The sequence below is a fragment of the Orcinus orca genome, chromosome 1 (assembly GCF_937001465.1).
Source record: "Orcinus orca chromosome 1, mOrcOrc1.1, whole genome shotgun sequence".
NCBI classification, from domain to species: domain Eukaryota; kingdom Metazoa; phylum Chordata; class Mammalia; order Artiodactyla; family Delphinidae; genus Orcinus; species Orcinus orca.
Genome location: NC_064559.1, coordinates 191,904,921 through 191,921,061, shown reverse-complemented (window position 1 = coordinate 191,921,061; position 16,141 = coordinate 191,904,921). Strand labels below are relative to the sequence as shown.

The 16,141-nt window shown below is 48.8% G+C and overlaps 1 protein-coding gene across 4 annotated transcripts in view; it reads left to right on the top strand.

Annotated features, from left to right (window-relative positions):
* ARID1A (AT-rich interaction domain 1A) overlaps positions 1 to 15,153 on the top strand; it is a 73,398-nt gene extending 58,245 nt beyond the window's left edge. For 3 of the 4 annotated variants that reach the window (XM_033422494.2, XM_004266634.4, XM_033422493.2), the window contains exons 9-20: positions 986 to 1,131; positions 1,219 to 1,328; positions 2,511 to 2,720; positions 5,394 to 5,601; positions 7,086 to 7,218; positions 7,393 to 7,568; positions 7,876 to 8,026; positions 8,113 to 8,259; positions 8,344 to 8,440; positions 8,916 to 9,801; positions 10,167 to 10,297; positions 12,042 to 15,153. In XM_033422494.2, the coding sequence (XP_033278385.1) occupies positions 986 to 1,131; positions 1,219 to 1,328; positions 2,511 to 2,720; positions 5,394 to 5,601; positions 7,086 to 7,218; positions 7,393 to 7,568; positions 7,876 to 8,026; positions 8,113 to 8,259; positions 8,344 to 8,440; positions 8,916 to 9,801; positions 10,167 to 10,297; positions 12,042 to 13,772 (4,126 nt within the window). In that variant the 3' untranslated portion in view covers positions 13,773 to 15,153. The remainder of the gene's footprint in view (positions 1 to 985; positions 1,132 to 1,218; positions 1,329 to 2,510; positions 2,721 to 5,393; positions 5,602 to 7,085; positions 7,219 to 7,392; positions 7,569 to 7,875; positions 8,027 to 8,112; positions 8,260 to 8,343; positions 8,441 to 8,915; positions 9,802 to 10,166; positions 10,298 to 12,041) is intronic. The other variant, XM_012531902.3, reaches the window with a different exon arrangement.
* Positions 15,154 to 16,141: the final 988 nt, after the last annotated feature.

The window sequence follows — 16,141 nt, the reverse complement described above, 5'->3', positions numbered from 1 at the left end:
GATCTTCCTGGACCAGGGCTCGAACCCATGCCCCCTGCACTGGCAGGCGGATTCTTAACCACTGCGCCACCAGGGAAGCCCTCCAAAAGGATTTTTAATGATTCACATGATTTGGATCTACGATGTAAGAAATGGAGGGTGGTGAGGTTGTGGTTTGCCATTTCTCCTACTCTTCTGTGTGGTCCTGTGTATTTGACTCTGGTGCAAAAGTGTAGAAGGCTCGTGTGATTTGGTTTAATGACTTCAAGATTCATCTCTTCTTCCTTGGCCACTGACTTCAGTGACTATGATTCTGCTGTTTTTGAAGTCTGTGTACCCCATTGTTGGTGCCTACAGTTCTTAAAGCGACTCTTACTGGGATGTTGATGAACCACGGTAGAATAGGGTGATTGACTATAAAGAGGTGGATTTGGTTCCCTGGTGGCCTAGTGTTTAGGACTCTGGGCTTTCACCGCCGTGGCTGTGGTTCAGTCCCTGGTCAGGGAACTGAGATCCTGCAAACCATGCAACACGGCCAAAAAATAAGTAAATAAGGGTTTTTTGAGGTATAATTTTAAAAATAATATAAAAAGAATGCAAAGCCCCTCCAGGTGCCATGCTAGAGTAATAAAATTGAGCATTTAATCTAGGCCTTTTGCCATAGTGAGGGCCCTTAAATGGAAACACAGCTTGACTTTGGAGATGCCTTAAAAGGAGGCAGTATTTAAGAGGCACCGTAAGACTCCATTCTTCAAGGAGTGTATCCTTTAAAATTGAGCTGTGAGTTCCTTTTGGGAGCTTGCACCCTCTTAGAGCCGTTTGTGGGTGGTGGAAGATAAGAATATCTCTGTGCATGGTTGTGGTTTGCGGGAGCCATAAACTTTTTCCTTGTAAGCCTAACTAGATGATCTTGGCTCACACAGCCCTATTTAGCTCAAGTCCAAATCCGAAAGCTTAGTGTCTCTAACTCTTGTCTCTCTCTCACACTTTGCATCTTCTTCCTCAGGCCACCAGGCTACCCCAATATGAATCAAGGGGGCATAATGGGAACTGGACCTCCCTATGGACAAGGGATTAATAGTATGGCTGGCATGATCAACCCTCAGGGACCCCCATATCCCATGGGTGGAACCATGGCTAACAATTCAGCAGGTAAGTCCTAGTCATTGTTCACCCCAGGGATTTCTTCCAAAGTGATCTTCATGTCACAAACCTATTGGACTTTTTTCTCTTTTATAGGGATGGCAGCCAGCCCAGAGATGATGGGTCTTGGGGATGTCAAGTTAACTCCAGCCACCAAAATGAACAACAAGGCAGATGGGACACCCAAGACGGAATCTAAATCCAAGGTAATGATTTATATTTTGACCCCTCAACTTTCTGTCCCATCCTTTCAGTGATAGGAAGGAAAAAGAAGAGAGGGTGATTAGATTCCAGCCTTTTATGACACCAACTAGATAATCTTGGAAAAGAGTGCTGTCACCTCTTCTTACCATGAAGGGTCCCAGGATAATAGTTCACTGAATTGGGTTTGAGTTAGCCTAAGGGGTCCTAACGTAAATAACATGTTCTCACAGCTGTCTGATATGGAGGAAATGCCAGACCTGCAGAGTAGAATTCTCTGCACTGCTCTCTCTGAAACTGTGACCCTTGTCCTTATGCATTGATAGATGGTGTATGCCATGGGGGACTAGTTCTTCTCTTCCTGGACCTTACTCAGAACAGCAGGAATGGTTGGTGCCCTACGTTCTATAAAGTGGGAGACGAGGCAGGTGGGGTTTTGGGTCCTTGGCCTCTCTTAGATTGGTCCTGAGTGTGCTGTTGGTTGGACTGTGTGGCATTTTGGGGACCTGCTCAGTATTTAAGTCATTTAAATTATTTCGGCCCTTTGTCATGCCTCATTTTCCCTATCTTATAAAGTAGGGGAAATCAAAATCATAACTGCCACCTCTTGTGGACGTTCACCTCTGGCTTCTAGACCCTTTTAGTCATCCTCATGTCTTGGATAGGATATCCAAAGCCATTCAAGCAGGACCCTTCCTTTCTTGAGAGGAGGAAGAGTTGGCTTTCATTTTAGTCAGTTGTCTCAAGGTCATGTTTTGTGTTTCTTGAGTTCTCTGAAACAGTCTGTAAAAGTGTGTCCAGGCTCCTGGGTAGTAGTATGGGAGTAGTGACATTGATGTCAGGTGGACAAGGGTTTGACTCTCAGTCCTGCTACTTAAAAGCTATGAGATGTCAGGCATGGCCTCCTTGTGCTTGCTACCTTATCTTTTAAGAGCAGGATAATTTATAATACCTAATGTGTAAAGGCCTCTAGCACAGCACTCAATACATAACACATAGGCAGTGTTAGCTTTCTTTCTTTATAGGAACGTCTATCTCCCTTTTGGTTTTTGTGAAGGCAGTGCAGATGTTAGTGGCCACCCCAGAATGAGAAGCTTTACCACTGCCCTAATCGAGGGATTTCTAAGACCCCTAGCATAGACTTTGAATCTGACCAGTTCCTAAGAATCTTGACCTGCCCCTTTCAGAAATCCAGTTCTTCTACTACAACCAATGAGAAGATCACCAAGTTGTATGAGCTGGGTGGTGAGCCTGAGAGGAAGATGTGGGTGGACCGTTATCTGGCCTTCACGGAGGAGAAGGCCATGGGCATGACAAATCTGCCTGCTGTGGGTAGGAAACCTCTGGACCTGTACCGCCTCTATGTGTCTGTGAAGGAAATTGGTGGATTGACTCAGGTGAGTGCCTGGCACTTGGCTTCCCCTGTGGTTTCAACAAGCCTCTCTCTAGGTACTCAGTGGCATCACTGGTGCCATGCATCCCACAGGCACATCACCCTCTCCTGCTGCTCTCTGAGTCACATACTGACAGACCAGGGAGCTCGGGCCTTCCAGAAGATAAGGCAAAGGGAGGAGGCTGAGACCTCCGTGGGTAGTGTAAAGTATTAGCATTAACTTACCATGTGTCCAGAGTCCCCCTGGGTTGCAAAAATCGGGCAAGTCTGTGGGCATTCTGATTCCATGGCAGGCAGTTTGGAGTAGTAGACAAGGGCAAGGTTCAGGGATGGGTCTGGGAAAAAAAAAAAGAGATGGGTCTGGTTTTGAATTCTTTCTTAGCCACTTACGATATATGTGACCTTAATCGAGGTATATAACTACTCCGAGCCCTCGTTTTCCTTATTTGGAATGTAGGGACAGTGTGTATCCTGTTGAGACTGTCGAAAGCTGGGGATAATCAAACAGCTTTCAGCAAGATTTCTGTCACATAAATTGGTCTACAGTATGGTACAAGGGAAGCCAGAGTGGTTGCTGATCCTTTCATTCTAGGAAGCTTCCCAATGGAGATGGGATTTCAGGAGCTATTAAATAGAAATAGTTTATGAAGGAAGAAGTAGGTGGGAAATTGTGTTTAGTCACTCTGTATGGGAGACTTAAGTGATTGGGTTAATCTCCACTGGAAACCTCTGAACTGAGCACCAGCCTGAGCCTTGCGCCTGCCCTAATAACTTATATCTTTGTTTTACACTCAGCCCAGGAGTCAAACAGGTGAGGCAACGCTGGCAGACAGCCCACTGTGCCTTGCAAACTTTCCTCCTATGTATGTTCTGTAGTCATCATACCGGGAGGCTGCTATTGGATCTGAGTGTGTGGCTGAGCTCAGGGGGAGGCGTCGTGGGGAGGGGTGTATTCCAAACCTTCTAAATCAGAAGAGAAAACAGCTGTCACCAGCAGAAAAGAAAATGATTGGAATGAAGCCAACCAACAGTCAGTTATGAATTCCTTCTCCCTCAGGCTTCGTTCCCCTCCCCCACGAAAGGAAAACAAAATAAAACAAGACACGTGCACACCACCACATAACGAGCGTGGGAAGCCGAGCCACAGCAGGCTTCTGAGGTGACCCTGGGTTCATTCCTGCCATTCTCCCTGGTGTTGAGCTCTCGTAGTCAGGGCTCTTCTACCTGAAGGGAAAGGGGGCATTGGGTTAGGTTTGGCACACTGTTGATTGTGTGGGCTTCTGGGTTCACTGGACCTAAAATGAGGTATAGAGGGAATCCCAAAGCCTGGGTCTGTCTTCCAGTTTGCAAAAGGTTGCCAACCTTTTAGATGCAGTGATGTGATTAAACTCTAAAGACAGAGTTCAGAGGAGAAAGAGTGCTGTTACGAGTTAGTTTGTGAAGGCTCCAAGAAGGCAAAAGATGAGACCTGAGCTTTTCTGAAGGATTAGTAGGGTTTAGGTAGAGGGTGGGGGAGGGAGGAGGCAGTTGACTGGCCCAGCTGTCATGCTGATGGGAAAGAGTCTGGAGTATACCCTACCAGTGCCACCTCCAACCTTCAAGACTCTGCTCAGATATTGCCTGCTCTAGGAAGTGTTCGTCTAGGTTGTTCCTTTCTTTGCTGCCTTATCACTCTTCTCTGGTGTCACAGGTACCAGACCAGCAGGTATCAAAACATATTGAACTCCCTGTGGATTGGGACTGGAAAGTCAGTGTTTCTAGCCTTGAGAGACAGGCTTATCACATGGTGGATGAATAAACATAAGAATACATGAAGGGGACTTCCGTGGCGGTCCAGTGGTTCAGACTCCGCTCTTCCACTGCAGGGGGCATGGGATCCTTCCCTGGTTGGGGAACTAAGATCCCGCATGCCGCGCAGAGCGCCCAAAAAAAGGAATACGTGAAGAAGGAGACCTGCCTGGCTAAAGCAGACAGACCAAGTGTAGGGACTGGGGGACTGGTCTTGATCAGTGTGTGCTGAAGCTGAGGAGAGGAGGCAGAACTGTAGGCCGGCCGCTGGGAAGGGGCAAAGGAGTCATAGGGTCTGAAGCATCTCCCGGACAATCAAGACAGTGACTGCTGAGGGAAAGGGGCTTGTAGTTATATGTCCTTGAGATGCAGGGAGCAGTGACGCAGAGTATCAAATTTGGAAGGAGCCCCACACTGAGAAAAAAAATCAGTTATGAAAACCCCCAGTTTGACAAAGTAAAAGTCAAGCAGCGTGGTCGTTGATATTGCCACACGTCTCCATTTTATAAAATGTTAGTTTTTATCAGTTCATTTAAAATATGATTTGGATCTGGGTGATTTGCACATCATTTCTCAGCAGTACACTTGTGTAAAGCAAAGCCCATACCTTCTGAATTCCATTCTCTCTAATAGTGGTGTAAGGTTTGCCCTATTTTGAATAAGCACTGTCTGACAGTTGCAGTGATCTGTGGATAAAACCTGCTGAGGGTAGAGGAAAGCCATGGATTTAATGTTTATTGTGGACTCTCCACAAGCAAGGTTAACTTTTGTGGTTAACAGAACTGTGATATCACAAGATGAGTACCTGGTAGCCTGATGGGGTTTGGGGTATGTGGGCAGGAAGACCAGATGGTAGATGTACCCCCAACTCTTCTGGTTGGTTGTACAGGTCAACAAGAACAAAAAATGGCGGGAACTTGCGACCAACCTCAATGTCGGCACCTCAAGCAGTGCTGCCAGCTCCTTGAAAAAGCAGTACATCCAATGTCTCTATGCCTTTGAGTGCAAGATCGAACGGGGAGAAGACCCTCCCCCAGACATCTTTGCAGCTGCTGATTCCAAGAAGTCCCAGCCCAAGATCCAGCCTCCCTCTCCTGGTAAGGATTGGGTGAGCAGCCTCACCAAGGCTCACCCTTCAAGGGTAGCATTCAATGGACTTGACATGGGGAGTGGGAAGGGTAAGCTGGGACGAAGTGAGAGAGTGGCACGGACATATATACACTACCAAATGTAAAACCGATAGCTAGTGGGAAGCAGCCGCATAGCACAGGGAGATCAGCTCGGTGCTTTGTGACCACCTAGAGGGGTGGGAGAGGGAGGGTGGGAGGAAAGAGATATGGGGATATATGTATATGTATAGCTGATTCACTTTGTTATACAGCAGCAGTTAACACAACATTGTAAAGCAATTATACTCCAATAAAGATGTTTTAGAAAAATGAAAAAAATAAAAGGGGTAGCATTCAAGGGTCCAGGTTCCTTATTCACCAGTGCCTGCCACCAGGGATGTGTGCTTTGCCTTGTCCTACCACAGAGCTTAACAGGTTGGCAGACTAAAGAGCGGGCAGTGGCGACTCCCTTGGGAGATAGTTTGCAGCAGCCCTTAAGTTTTAATTTTCATTGTGCACCTGGCGTCTTGCCAAATGTTTGTAAACTAGTGAGTGGGAGGGACACCAAAGGAGTCGGGAAATCTGACAAATAGCAGTGAGGCAGGGCCATCTGGGAGCTTTGGCTCACTGATGTCAGCGCCTTAGAATGCAGCTCAGACTAGAGCCCTGAATTCCCCAGGGAGCTGAGATGGTAATGAATGGGAAGGAGGGGGTGGGGAGGGAACATGAATGGAGCTCTCTGCTGGGAGTGCCTCTGCCCACCCTGCTTTCTGAGAGGAGGATGGGGCCTGGACAAGCATGGGGAGGGAAGAAGGCCAGGGCTCCTAGAAGGTGGGTGTAAACACATGCGCCCTGGTGTTGACCTCTGAGGGTATAGTGAGTGCCTGAGATGACTCATCAGCTGGGGAGGCCTAATCAGTGGGATATCTGCTGCTGGGAATGGTAGCTAATGGACACATTAATTATGGGTAGTTCTGTGCTCATCAGCTTAAGGGAACATTTGAAACTGCACAGTGCCACTGGGTTAGATGCTTGAGAATAGGAGTTCCTGGGCTCCTGCAGTGTTCTGCAGGTTTGGGGCAAGATGGAACCTCCCCATCTAGCATTCCAGGGCCTCTTACTGGGAGCTTGTGTACCAGCATAACAATGTGTAATAGGTTAGGTAGGGTCCTTGGGGGAAGTAAAGAAAAGTAGTCAGGGAAGCTGACAGACTCAAGGAATCACCAGCATGTTGATGGCATCGCCACACCACTCCTGGTCTCCAAATGTGAACAGCAGCAAAAAGCGATAGCGCTCTCAGATTTCCTTCTTTATTACTGGCCTTGCAGATCCTCTCTTGAGGAGGGTTATTTAGGTTTTAAAGAACCCTAGTTCTAGCCTTATAATGATCTGCTTCAAAGAGATCCTAGGGCATTTGTGTGTTGCTGTGAGAGTTAAACACTTTCCTGCTCACCCTGCATCTCTGTCCACAGCGGGATCAGGGTCAATGCAGGGGCCACAGACACCTCAGTCAACCAGCAGTTCCATGGCAGAAGGGGGAGACCTGAAGCCACCAACTCCAGCATCCACACCACACAGCCAGATCCCCCCCTTGCCAGGCATGAGGTAAGGCCTGGAGCAGGGACAGGTGGTTTGGGGGATCCTGGACAGAAGTGCATGAGCTCCTGTGCAGCCCAGGGCGGTCCCTGCTCTGCCTGTCCAACCAGTGACTCCCATGTGCCTTGCATTATTGGAGGAATTCCTTTATTTGGGGTCTAATTGGCTTTCCTCACTCTGGAGCAGGAGCAATTCGGTCGGGATCCAGGATGCCTTTCCTGATGGAAGTGACCCCACATTCCAAAAGCGGAATTCCATGACTCCAAACCCTGGGTACCAGCCCAGTATGAATACCTCTGACATGATGGGGCGCATGTCCTACGAGCCAAATAAGGATCCTTATGGCAGCATGAGGAAAGGTGACCAACTGCTGTTTGCCTTACTTCCTTGAGGACGGGGAATTGCGGGGGCGGTGGGTAGACTTGAGAGTGATTTAAGGTTTCTTGTCGAGCCATCCTCCCTTCTTGTCTCCCTCTCCCTGGCCTCACCTTGTCATCCCTTTATCAGTGTGTCTTCTTTGCTGGTTGGGGCCATTTTAGATCTCTGTTAAAGACCTGGTACAAACCTGAGCTCTGAAGAGGGCCTGGGTCTTTGGGGCAGGCAAGGTATAGGCTGCTAGGCCTACTGACGAACCAGTTTGCTCATCGTCTTCCCTTTTGCTCTTAGCTCCGGGGAGTGATCCCTTCATGTCCTCAGGTCAGGGCCCTAACGGCGGGATGGGGGACCCCTACAGTCGAGCTGCCGGCCCTGGGCTGGGAAATGTGGCGATGGGACCGCGACAGCACTATCCCTATGGAGGTCCTTATGACAGAGTGAGGTAAGCACGCCCCACCTCCCACCCCTGTCCCACACCAGCACCCCACAACTATCATGGACTCAACCTGCTTCTCCAATTTTGTTTAGGACGGAGCCCGGAATAGGACCCGAGGGAAACATGGGCACTGCAGCCCCACAGCCGAATCTCATGCCTTCCAACCCAGACTCGGGGATGTATTCTCCTAGCCGTTACCCCGCACAGCCGCAGCCGCAGCCGCAGCCGCAGCAGCAACGGTAAGTAAAACCTGGTCTCAGTGCCACTGTGGCTCAGGCTTCCCCACTTCCCACCCTGATCCTCTGTTTCTCTCCTTCCTGCAGACATGATTCCTATGGCAATCAGTTCTCCGCTCAAGGCACCCCTTCCAGCAGCCCCTTCCCCAGCCAGCAGACCACGATGTATCAGCAGCAGCAGCAGGTGAGGAGGGTAGCGGGTAAGCTGACACACAGGTTCCCCCGAGAGCCAGTTAGAAGGCTAAGTTGTGCAGTCTGTGAAGTCCACTTTAGATTCTTTGGTGTTCTTCTCCCACCCCGATGGCCGCTTCTGTCTGAAGAGCCAGGCCCTCAGTCTCTTCCCTGTTTGGAGTCTAGTCCCGTCTCTAGTTCTCCAAAAGGGTTAGAAACAGGCCTTATTTTGAGTTTTGAACTTTTCCACATTTTTCTACTTAGAGCAAGGGAGAGCCAGAGGGAATAGAGAACGATTCTTGCTTTCAGAAACAACTTCAAAAGATAACTCATAAAGGTGATTCCTTTGTTCCCTTGGAGTCTGTGTCCTCTCTTCTAGAGGGGCAGAAGTAAGCCCAGCAGGTGTCTGGTGTAGCATCTGGGCAGCTGTGGGTCTTGTGTCCCTGAGTGCAGAGTATTAACCTTTCCTGTGCTTGTCCCCGTCTTAGAATTACAAGCGGCCGATGGATGGCACATATGGCCCTCCTGCCAAGAGGCACGAAGGGGAGATGTACAGTGTGCCGTACAGCACGGGGCAGGGGCAGCCCCAGCAGCAGCAGTTGCCCCCAGCCCAGCCCCAGCCTGCCAGCCAGCAACAAGCTGCTCAGCCTTCCCCTCAGCAAGATGTGTACAACCAGTATGGCAATGCCTATCCTGCCACTGCTGCTACTGAGCGCCGACCAGCAGGCGGCCCCCAGAACCAGTTTCCATTCCAGTTTGGCCGAGACCGTGTCTCAGCACCCCCTGGCTCCAGTGCCCAGCAGAACATGCCACCGCAGATGATGGGCGGCCCCATACAGGCATCGGCTGAGGTTGCTCAGCAAGGCACCATGTGGCAGGGGCGTAATGACATGACCTACAGTTACGCCAACAGGCAGAGCACGGGCTCTGCCCCGCAAGGTGCTGCCTATCATGGCGTGAACCGAACAGATGAAATGCTGCACACGGATCAGAGAGCCAACCATGAAGGCCCATGGCCTTCCCATGGCACACGCCAGCCCCCATATGGTCCTTCTGCCCCCGTGCCCCCCATGACAAGGCCCCCTCCATCCAACTACCAGCCCCCACCAAGCATGCAGAATCACATTCCTCAGGTATCCAGCCCTGCTCCCCTGCCCCGGCCAATGGAGAACCGCACCTCTCCTAGCAAGTCTCCATTCCTGCACTCCGGGATGAAGATGCAGAAGGCAGGTCCCCCAGTACCTGCCTCACACATAGCACCTGCCCCTGTGCAGCCCCCTATGATTCGGCGGGACATCACCTTCCCACCTGGCTCTGTTGAAGCCACACAGCCTGTGTTGAAGCAGAGGAGGCGGCTCACGATGAAAGACATCGGTAAGGAGACCTCCTTGATTGGGTTGCTTAATCTGCCTCTTTACATCTTGTTCATTGTTCTCTCTCCATCCTGATGTTCTGGATGAATTAAAATCTGGTCCAGTGTTGACTAAAGTAGAGCCAAAGAACTTTGGGTAAGGAAGAAATCAGCTGATGTCAGGCTTTACTAAAGGAATTGCCACACAGTGATGTCCTAAGAGAGCCTAGAAGCCATGAGGGGCAGATGTGTGTCATCTCCCAGATTGGAACTGCCTCTCACCATGTGTTCTCTTCAGAGTAGCCTGACTGATGAGCCAGCTCTGGGGTGGGGGGTGCCTCCTGCCAACCTGGGCTTGGTGGATGGACGACGTGGAGGTTTATTTCAGGAACCCCGGAGGCATGGCGGGTAATGATGTCCCTCAAGTCTGGGCTGCTGGCAGAGAGCACGTGGGCATTAGACACCATTAACATCCTGCTGTATGATGACAACAGCATCATGACTTTCAACCTCAGTCAGGTGAGTACAGGTGCCCGGGGAAGATTGGGAGGGCCTGGGATCTTCTTGAAGGAGATGATGCTAAGTGACCAGGGAATTAAGCCATCCCTGGCCAACATGGTCTCCTTTCTCTCACTTGCTGTCTGATACCTTCTATGCCAGTACTTTGCCACCAGCCATGGGCCTAGAATACTGAGAACAATAATTGTGTAATTTAGTCAATCAGGATTGACTTCAAAGGGAGAAACTTGTTGGTATTGGTAAGAAATGCAGATTCTGTTGACGTCAGTGAGGACACCATATTTTTTAGACTACCAAGAAGAACCTGTTGTCTGTCAGTGAGTAGAGCAGTTTCTTTATTTTCCCTTTCTTTCTTCATCCACTCCGAATAGAAGAGGTCTTTCTTGATCCCATTTTTCCTAAGGTGTAGAATGGGAAGGGTAAAGAAGTGCACGCTGCTGGGCGGGGGCTGGGGGGGCAGTTAATGTAGAGGTGGTTTTCCAGACCTTTTCTCCATAGACACGCACCTGGAGTTTTCTCAGCTGGGAAGAGTTTCTGCTGCACTATCCTACTCTTTCTTTTGATCATCCTCAGCACCTACCAGCCCATCTGTTTAGGAGTTGACTAGGGGGGCATCGTTATTAATAGTTCCCATTTACTGTGCCCTCACTTTGTGCTAGGTACTTCATATTTTCTTTTGTGTCATCCTCACTGCAGCCTTCTGAGGCAGATGTGGCCTCTTAGATGAGTAAATAGGCTCAGAGTCTTATCTTTGCTCAGGTTCACACAGCTGTTAGCAGTCTTTCTGAATCCAAAGCCTGCTTCCCATGAGAAAGAAAAGGAACAAATATTGATTGAGCAATTTCCATAAGCCAGGCACTTGACATATTCCATTTAGACGTTAGAACAACCCTGTAAAGTTTAGGAATGTGCATCATTTTCAGTGGAAAGATAGGAAAGCTACAGCTCAGAGAGTTTAAATCATACAGATAGTTCCTGGAAAAGCCAGAATTCAAACCTGGATCTTTTTTTAAGTCTAAAGCCCTATTTTTTCCTTTCTGCTATACTCTTCAGCCAGAGATTAATCTGACTGGAGATTAATGTTTTCTGCTGGGAGTAGTAAATGGCCTATACAGAATCTAAGCTGAAATTTGGGTCTGTCTAGCACCAGCTTGGAACAGTGTTTAGAGAATATAAGCCTCATCCCACTCATTATGTTACATGACGCACAGAGGTCCAGCCTCCTGGAAAAGTTGGGGAGCTTGGGGAAGAGAGCAAATGAACATCTGTCCACCCTGCATTGTGTTGGAAGGTGTTATCCCACCATGCCTAGCCTTGGGCTCCACTTGGCAATGGAATGTGGAGAGTGTCCTAAGAGGGACAATGGCAGTGACCAACGGGTAGGAAACTGGGCCTGGTGAAGAGAAGCAGAAATTGGTTGAGAAAGGTGAGGCTGAGAGGTGGGTGGCACTGGTAGGTGAGGTGCAGGGTTGCTGGTCAGTGGTCCATCTGCTGAAGCAGGCTTGTGTGAAGATTGTTTGGGCAGAAGGAAGAATTTTGTGCTAAGCAGAGGAGAGTTCAAATGACTTGCTTTGTGGAGAGCCTTTGGGAAAGGAGAACTCTGACTCTCCCAGTGATACAGACATCTGACCTAGAAGGGAAGAGGGGAGATTAGATAGAAGACCTTGGCAGGCCTCTCAAGTCAAGGATTCTCTTCTTAGCCCACTTTTCTCCCTTAATTTATTTCCTGTTCTTTCTCTTCTAGCTCCCAGGGTTGCTAGAGCTCCTTGTGGAATATTTCCGACGTTGCCTGATTGAGATCTTTGGCATTTTAAAGGAGTATGAGGTGGGTGACCCAGGACAGAGAACACTACTGGACCCTGGGAGATTCAGCAAAGCGTCTAGTCCAGCTCCTATGGAGGGGGTGGAGGAGGAAGACCTTCTAGGTCCCAAACTAGAGGAGGAAGAAGAGGAGGAAGTAATTGAAAATGATGAGGAGATGGCCTTTGCGGGCAAGGACAAAGCCGCCTCAGAGAATAGTGAGGAGAAACTGATTAGTAAGTTTGACAGGCTTCCAGTAAAGATTGTGCAAAAGAATGACCCGTTCGTGGTGGACTGCTCAGATAAGCTTGGGCGCGTGCAGGAGTTTGACAGTGGCTTGCTGCACTGGCGGATTGGTGGGGGGGACACCACTGAGCATATCCAGACCCACTTTGAGAGCAAAACAGAGCTGCTGCCTTCCCGGCCTCATGTACCCTGCCCACCAGTCACTCGGAAGTATGTCACAGCAGTAGAGGGTACACCAGGGACAACAGAGCAGGAGGGCCCCCCGACTGATGGCCCTCCAGAAAAACGGATCACAGCCACTATGGATGACATGTTGTCCACCCGGTCTAGCACACTGACCGAGGAGGGAGCTAAGAGTGTAGAGGCCACCAAGGAAAGCAGCAAGTTTCCATTTGGCATCAGCCCAGCACAGAGCCATCGGAACATCAAGATCCTAGAGGATGAACCCCACAGTAAAGATGAGACCCCACTGTGTACCCTTCTGGACTGGCAGGATTCCCTTGCCAAACGCTGCGTCTGTGTCTCCAATACCATCCGAAGTCTGTCATTTGTGCCAGGCAACGACTTTGAGATGTCCAAGCACCCGGGGCTGCTGCTCATCCTGGGCAAGCTGATCCTTCTGCACCACAAGCACCCGGAACGGAAGCAGGCGCCACTGACTTACGAGAAGGAGGAGGAGCAGGACCAAGGGGTGAGCTGCAACAAAGTGGAGTGGTGGTGGGACTGCTTGGAGATGCTTCGGGAAAACACCTTGGTCACGCTCGCCAACATTTCGGGGCAGTTGGACCTCTCCCCATACCCCGAGAGCATTTGCCTGCCTGTCCTGGATGGACTCCTACACTGGGCAGTCTGCCCTTCAGCTGAAGCCCAGGACCCCTTCTCCACCCTGGGCCCCAACGCCGTCCTCTCCCCACAGAGACTGGTCTTGGAAACCCTCAGCAAACTCAGCATCCAGGACAACAATGTGGACCTGATCCTGGCCACACCCCCCTTCAGCCGCCTGGAGAAGTTGTACAGCACCATGGTGCGCTTCCTCAGTGACCGAAAGAACCCGGTGTGCCGGGAGATGGCTGTGGTACTGCTAGCCAACCTGGCACAGGGTGACAGCCTGGCAGCCCGTGCCATTGCAGTGCAGAAAGGCAGCATCGGCAACCTCCTGGGCTTCCTGGAGGATAGCCTTGCTGCCACACAGTTCCAGCAGAGCCAGGCCAGCCTGCTCCACATGCAGAACCCGCCCTTTGAGCCAACTAGTGTGGACATGATGCGACGGGCTGCCCGTGCGCTGCTGGCCCTGGCCAAGGTGGACGAGAACCACTCGGAGTTCACGCTGTATGAGTCACGGCTGTTGGACATCTCGGTATCACCGTTGATGAACTCATTGGTTTCACAAGTCATTTGCGATGTACTGTTTTTGATTGGCCAGTCATGACAGCCGTGGGACACCTCCCTCCCTGTGTGCGTGTGCGTGTGTGGAGAACTTAGAAACTGACTGTTGCCCTTTATTTATGCAAAACCACCTCAGAATCCAGTTTACCCTGTGCTGTCCAGCTTCTCCCTTGGGAAAAAAGTCTCTCCTATTTCTCTTTTCTCTTCCTTCTCGCCCCTTCTTCCTCCCGATCTTTCTATTCCCTGTCCTCACTTTACTCCCCTCAGGACCCTGCCCTATTTGAAAAGACAAAGCTCTGCCTACATAGAAGACTTTTTTTATTTTAACCAAAGTTACTGTCGTTTACAGTGAGTTTGGGGAAAAAAAAATAAAAATAAAAATGGCTTTCCCAGTCCTTGCATCAAGGGGATGCCACATTTCATAATGTTTTTAATGGTTAAAAAAAACAAAAAACAAAAAAACAAAAAAAAAAGGAAAAAAAAAACAAAAAAAAAACCCTGAAGGACAAAAATGGTGACTGCTGAACTGTGTATGGTTTATTGTTGTACATTCACAATCTTGCAGGAACCGAGAAGTTCGCAGTTGTGGACAAACCCTGTTCACTGGAGAGGCCTGTGCAGTAGAGTGTAGACCCTTTCATGTACTGTACTGTACACCTGATACTGTAAACATACTGTAATAATAATGTCTCACATGGAAACAAGAGAAAACGCTGGGTCAGCAGCAAGCTGTAGTTTTTAAAAATGTTTTTAGTTAAACGTTGAGGAGAAAAAAAAAAAAAAAGGCTTTTCCCCCAAAGTATCATGTGTGAACCTACAACACCCTGACCTCTTTCTCTCCTCCTTGATTGTATGAATAACCCTGAGATCACCTCTTAGAACTGGTTTTAACCTTTAGCTGCAGCGGCTGCGCTGCCACGTGTGTATATATATGACGTTGTACATTGCACATACCCTTGGATCCCCACAGTTTGGACCCCCTCCCAGCTACCCCTTTATAGTATGACGAGTTAACAAGTTGGTGACCTGCACAAAGCGAGACACAGCTATTTAATCTCTTGCCAGACATCGCCCCTCTTGGTGCGATGCTGTACAGGTCTCTGTAAAAAGTCCTTGCTGTCTCAGCAGCCAATCAACTTATAGTTTATTTTTTTCTGGGTTTTTGTTTTGTTTTGTTTTCTTTCTAATCGAGGTGTGAAAAAGTTCTAGGTTCAGTTGAAGTTCCTGATGAAGAAACACAATTGAGATTTTTTCAGTGATAAAATCTGCATATTTGTATTTCAAACAATGTAGCTAAAACTTGATGTAAATTCCTCCTTTTTTCCTTTTTTGGCTTAATGAATATCATTTATTCAGTATGAAATCTTTATACTATATGTTCCACGTGTTAAGAATAAATGTACATTAAATCTTGGTAAGACGTTTGTGAAGCTTTTTATTTTTAAACTGTTTAAAATCTTGACCCTTTTGGGGGTGTTGGGGAGCTGGTCCTGTCCTTGCGAGTCCCCCTTGGTATACTCTCTCCCTAAATGGTGGCATCCTGGACCCTGTCATTTCTGCACCATATTCACTTGACCTTCCACAGTGTAAGTCTGACTTTAAGAGAGCTGTAGAGATGATTTTACCTGCAGAAGAAGTTCTAGGCATAAAAAGCTTGTTAGCCTCTTGAAGTAAAGTGGGTTTAAGTAGCCAAAGAAATTGATGATACTCTAGGAAAAAACTTTTGGAAATAGTTGGCAAAGGGAGGATCTCCATTTTTCTTAGAAATATTTTAAAAGACCATTATCTGGAGTCAGCCTCCAACTTAACCATTTATTTCTCCAGACCAGCTCTCTTCCCTGATTCCAGATTAGAGCATTCAGCTGCCTTTTTAAAAAAATGTTTAATCTATTTATCTATTTATTTATTTATTTATGGCTGCGTTGGGTCTGTTGCTGCGCGTGGGCTTTCCCTAGTTGCAGCGAGCAGGGGCCACTATTCATCGTGGTGCACGTGCGGTGGCTTCTCTTGTTGCAAAGCATGGGCTGTAGGCGCACGGGCTTCAGTAGTTGTGGCTCATGGGCTTTAGAGCGCAGGCCCAGTAGTTGTGGCATGTGGGCCGAGTTGCTCCATGGCATGTGGGATCTTCCCGGACCAGGGCTTGAATTCGTGTCCCCTGCATTGGCAGGCGGATCCCTAACCACTGTGCCACCAGGGTAGCCCTCAGCTGCCTTCTTGACATCTCTGCTTGAAAGTTTAATATGAATATGCCTAAGATGCCCTGTCTTCCCCTAGAAACCTGCTTCTCCCATAGTTTTCTCAGGAAATGGCAACTCCATCGCTTGGCCAAAAACATCCTTGACTCCTTTCATTTCCACATCCAGTCTGTTAGCTCTCTTCAAAAAATAATCCTCAGTCCAGCTACTACCACTA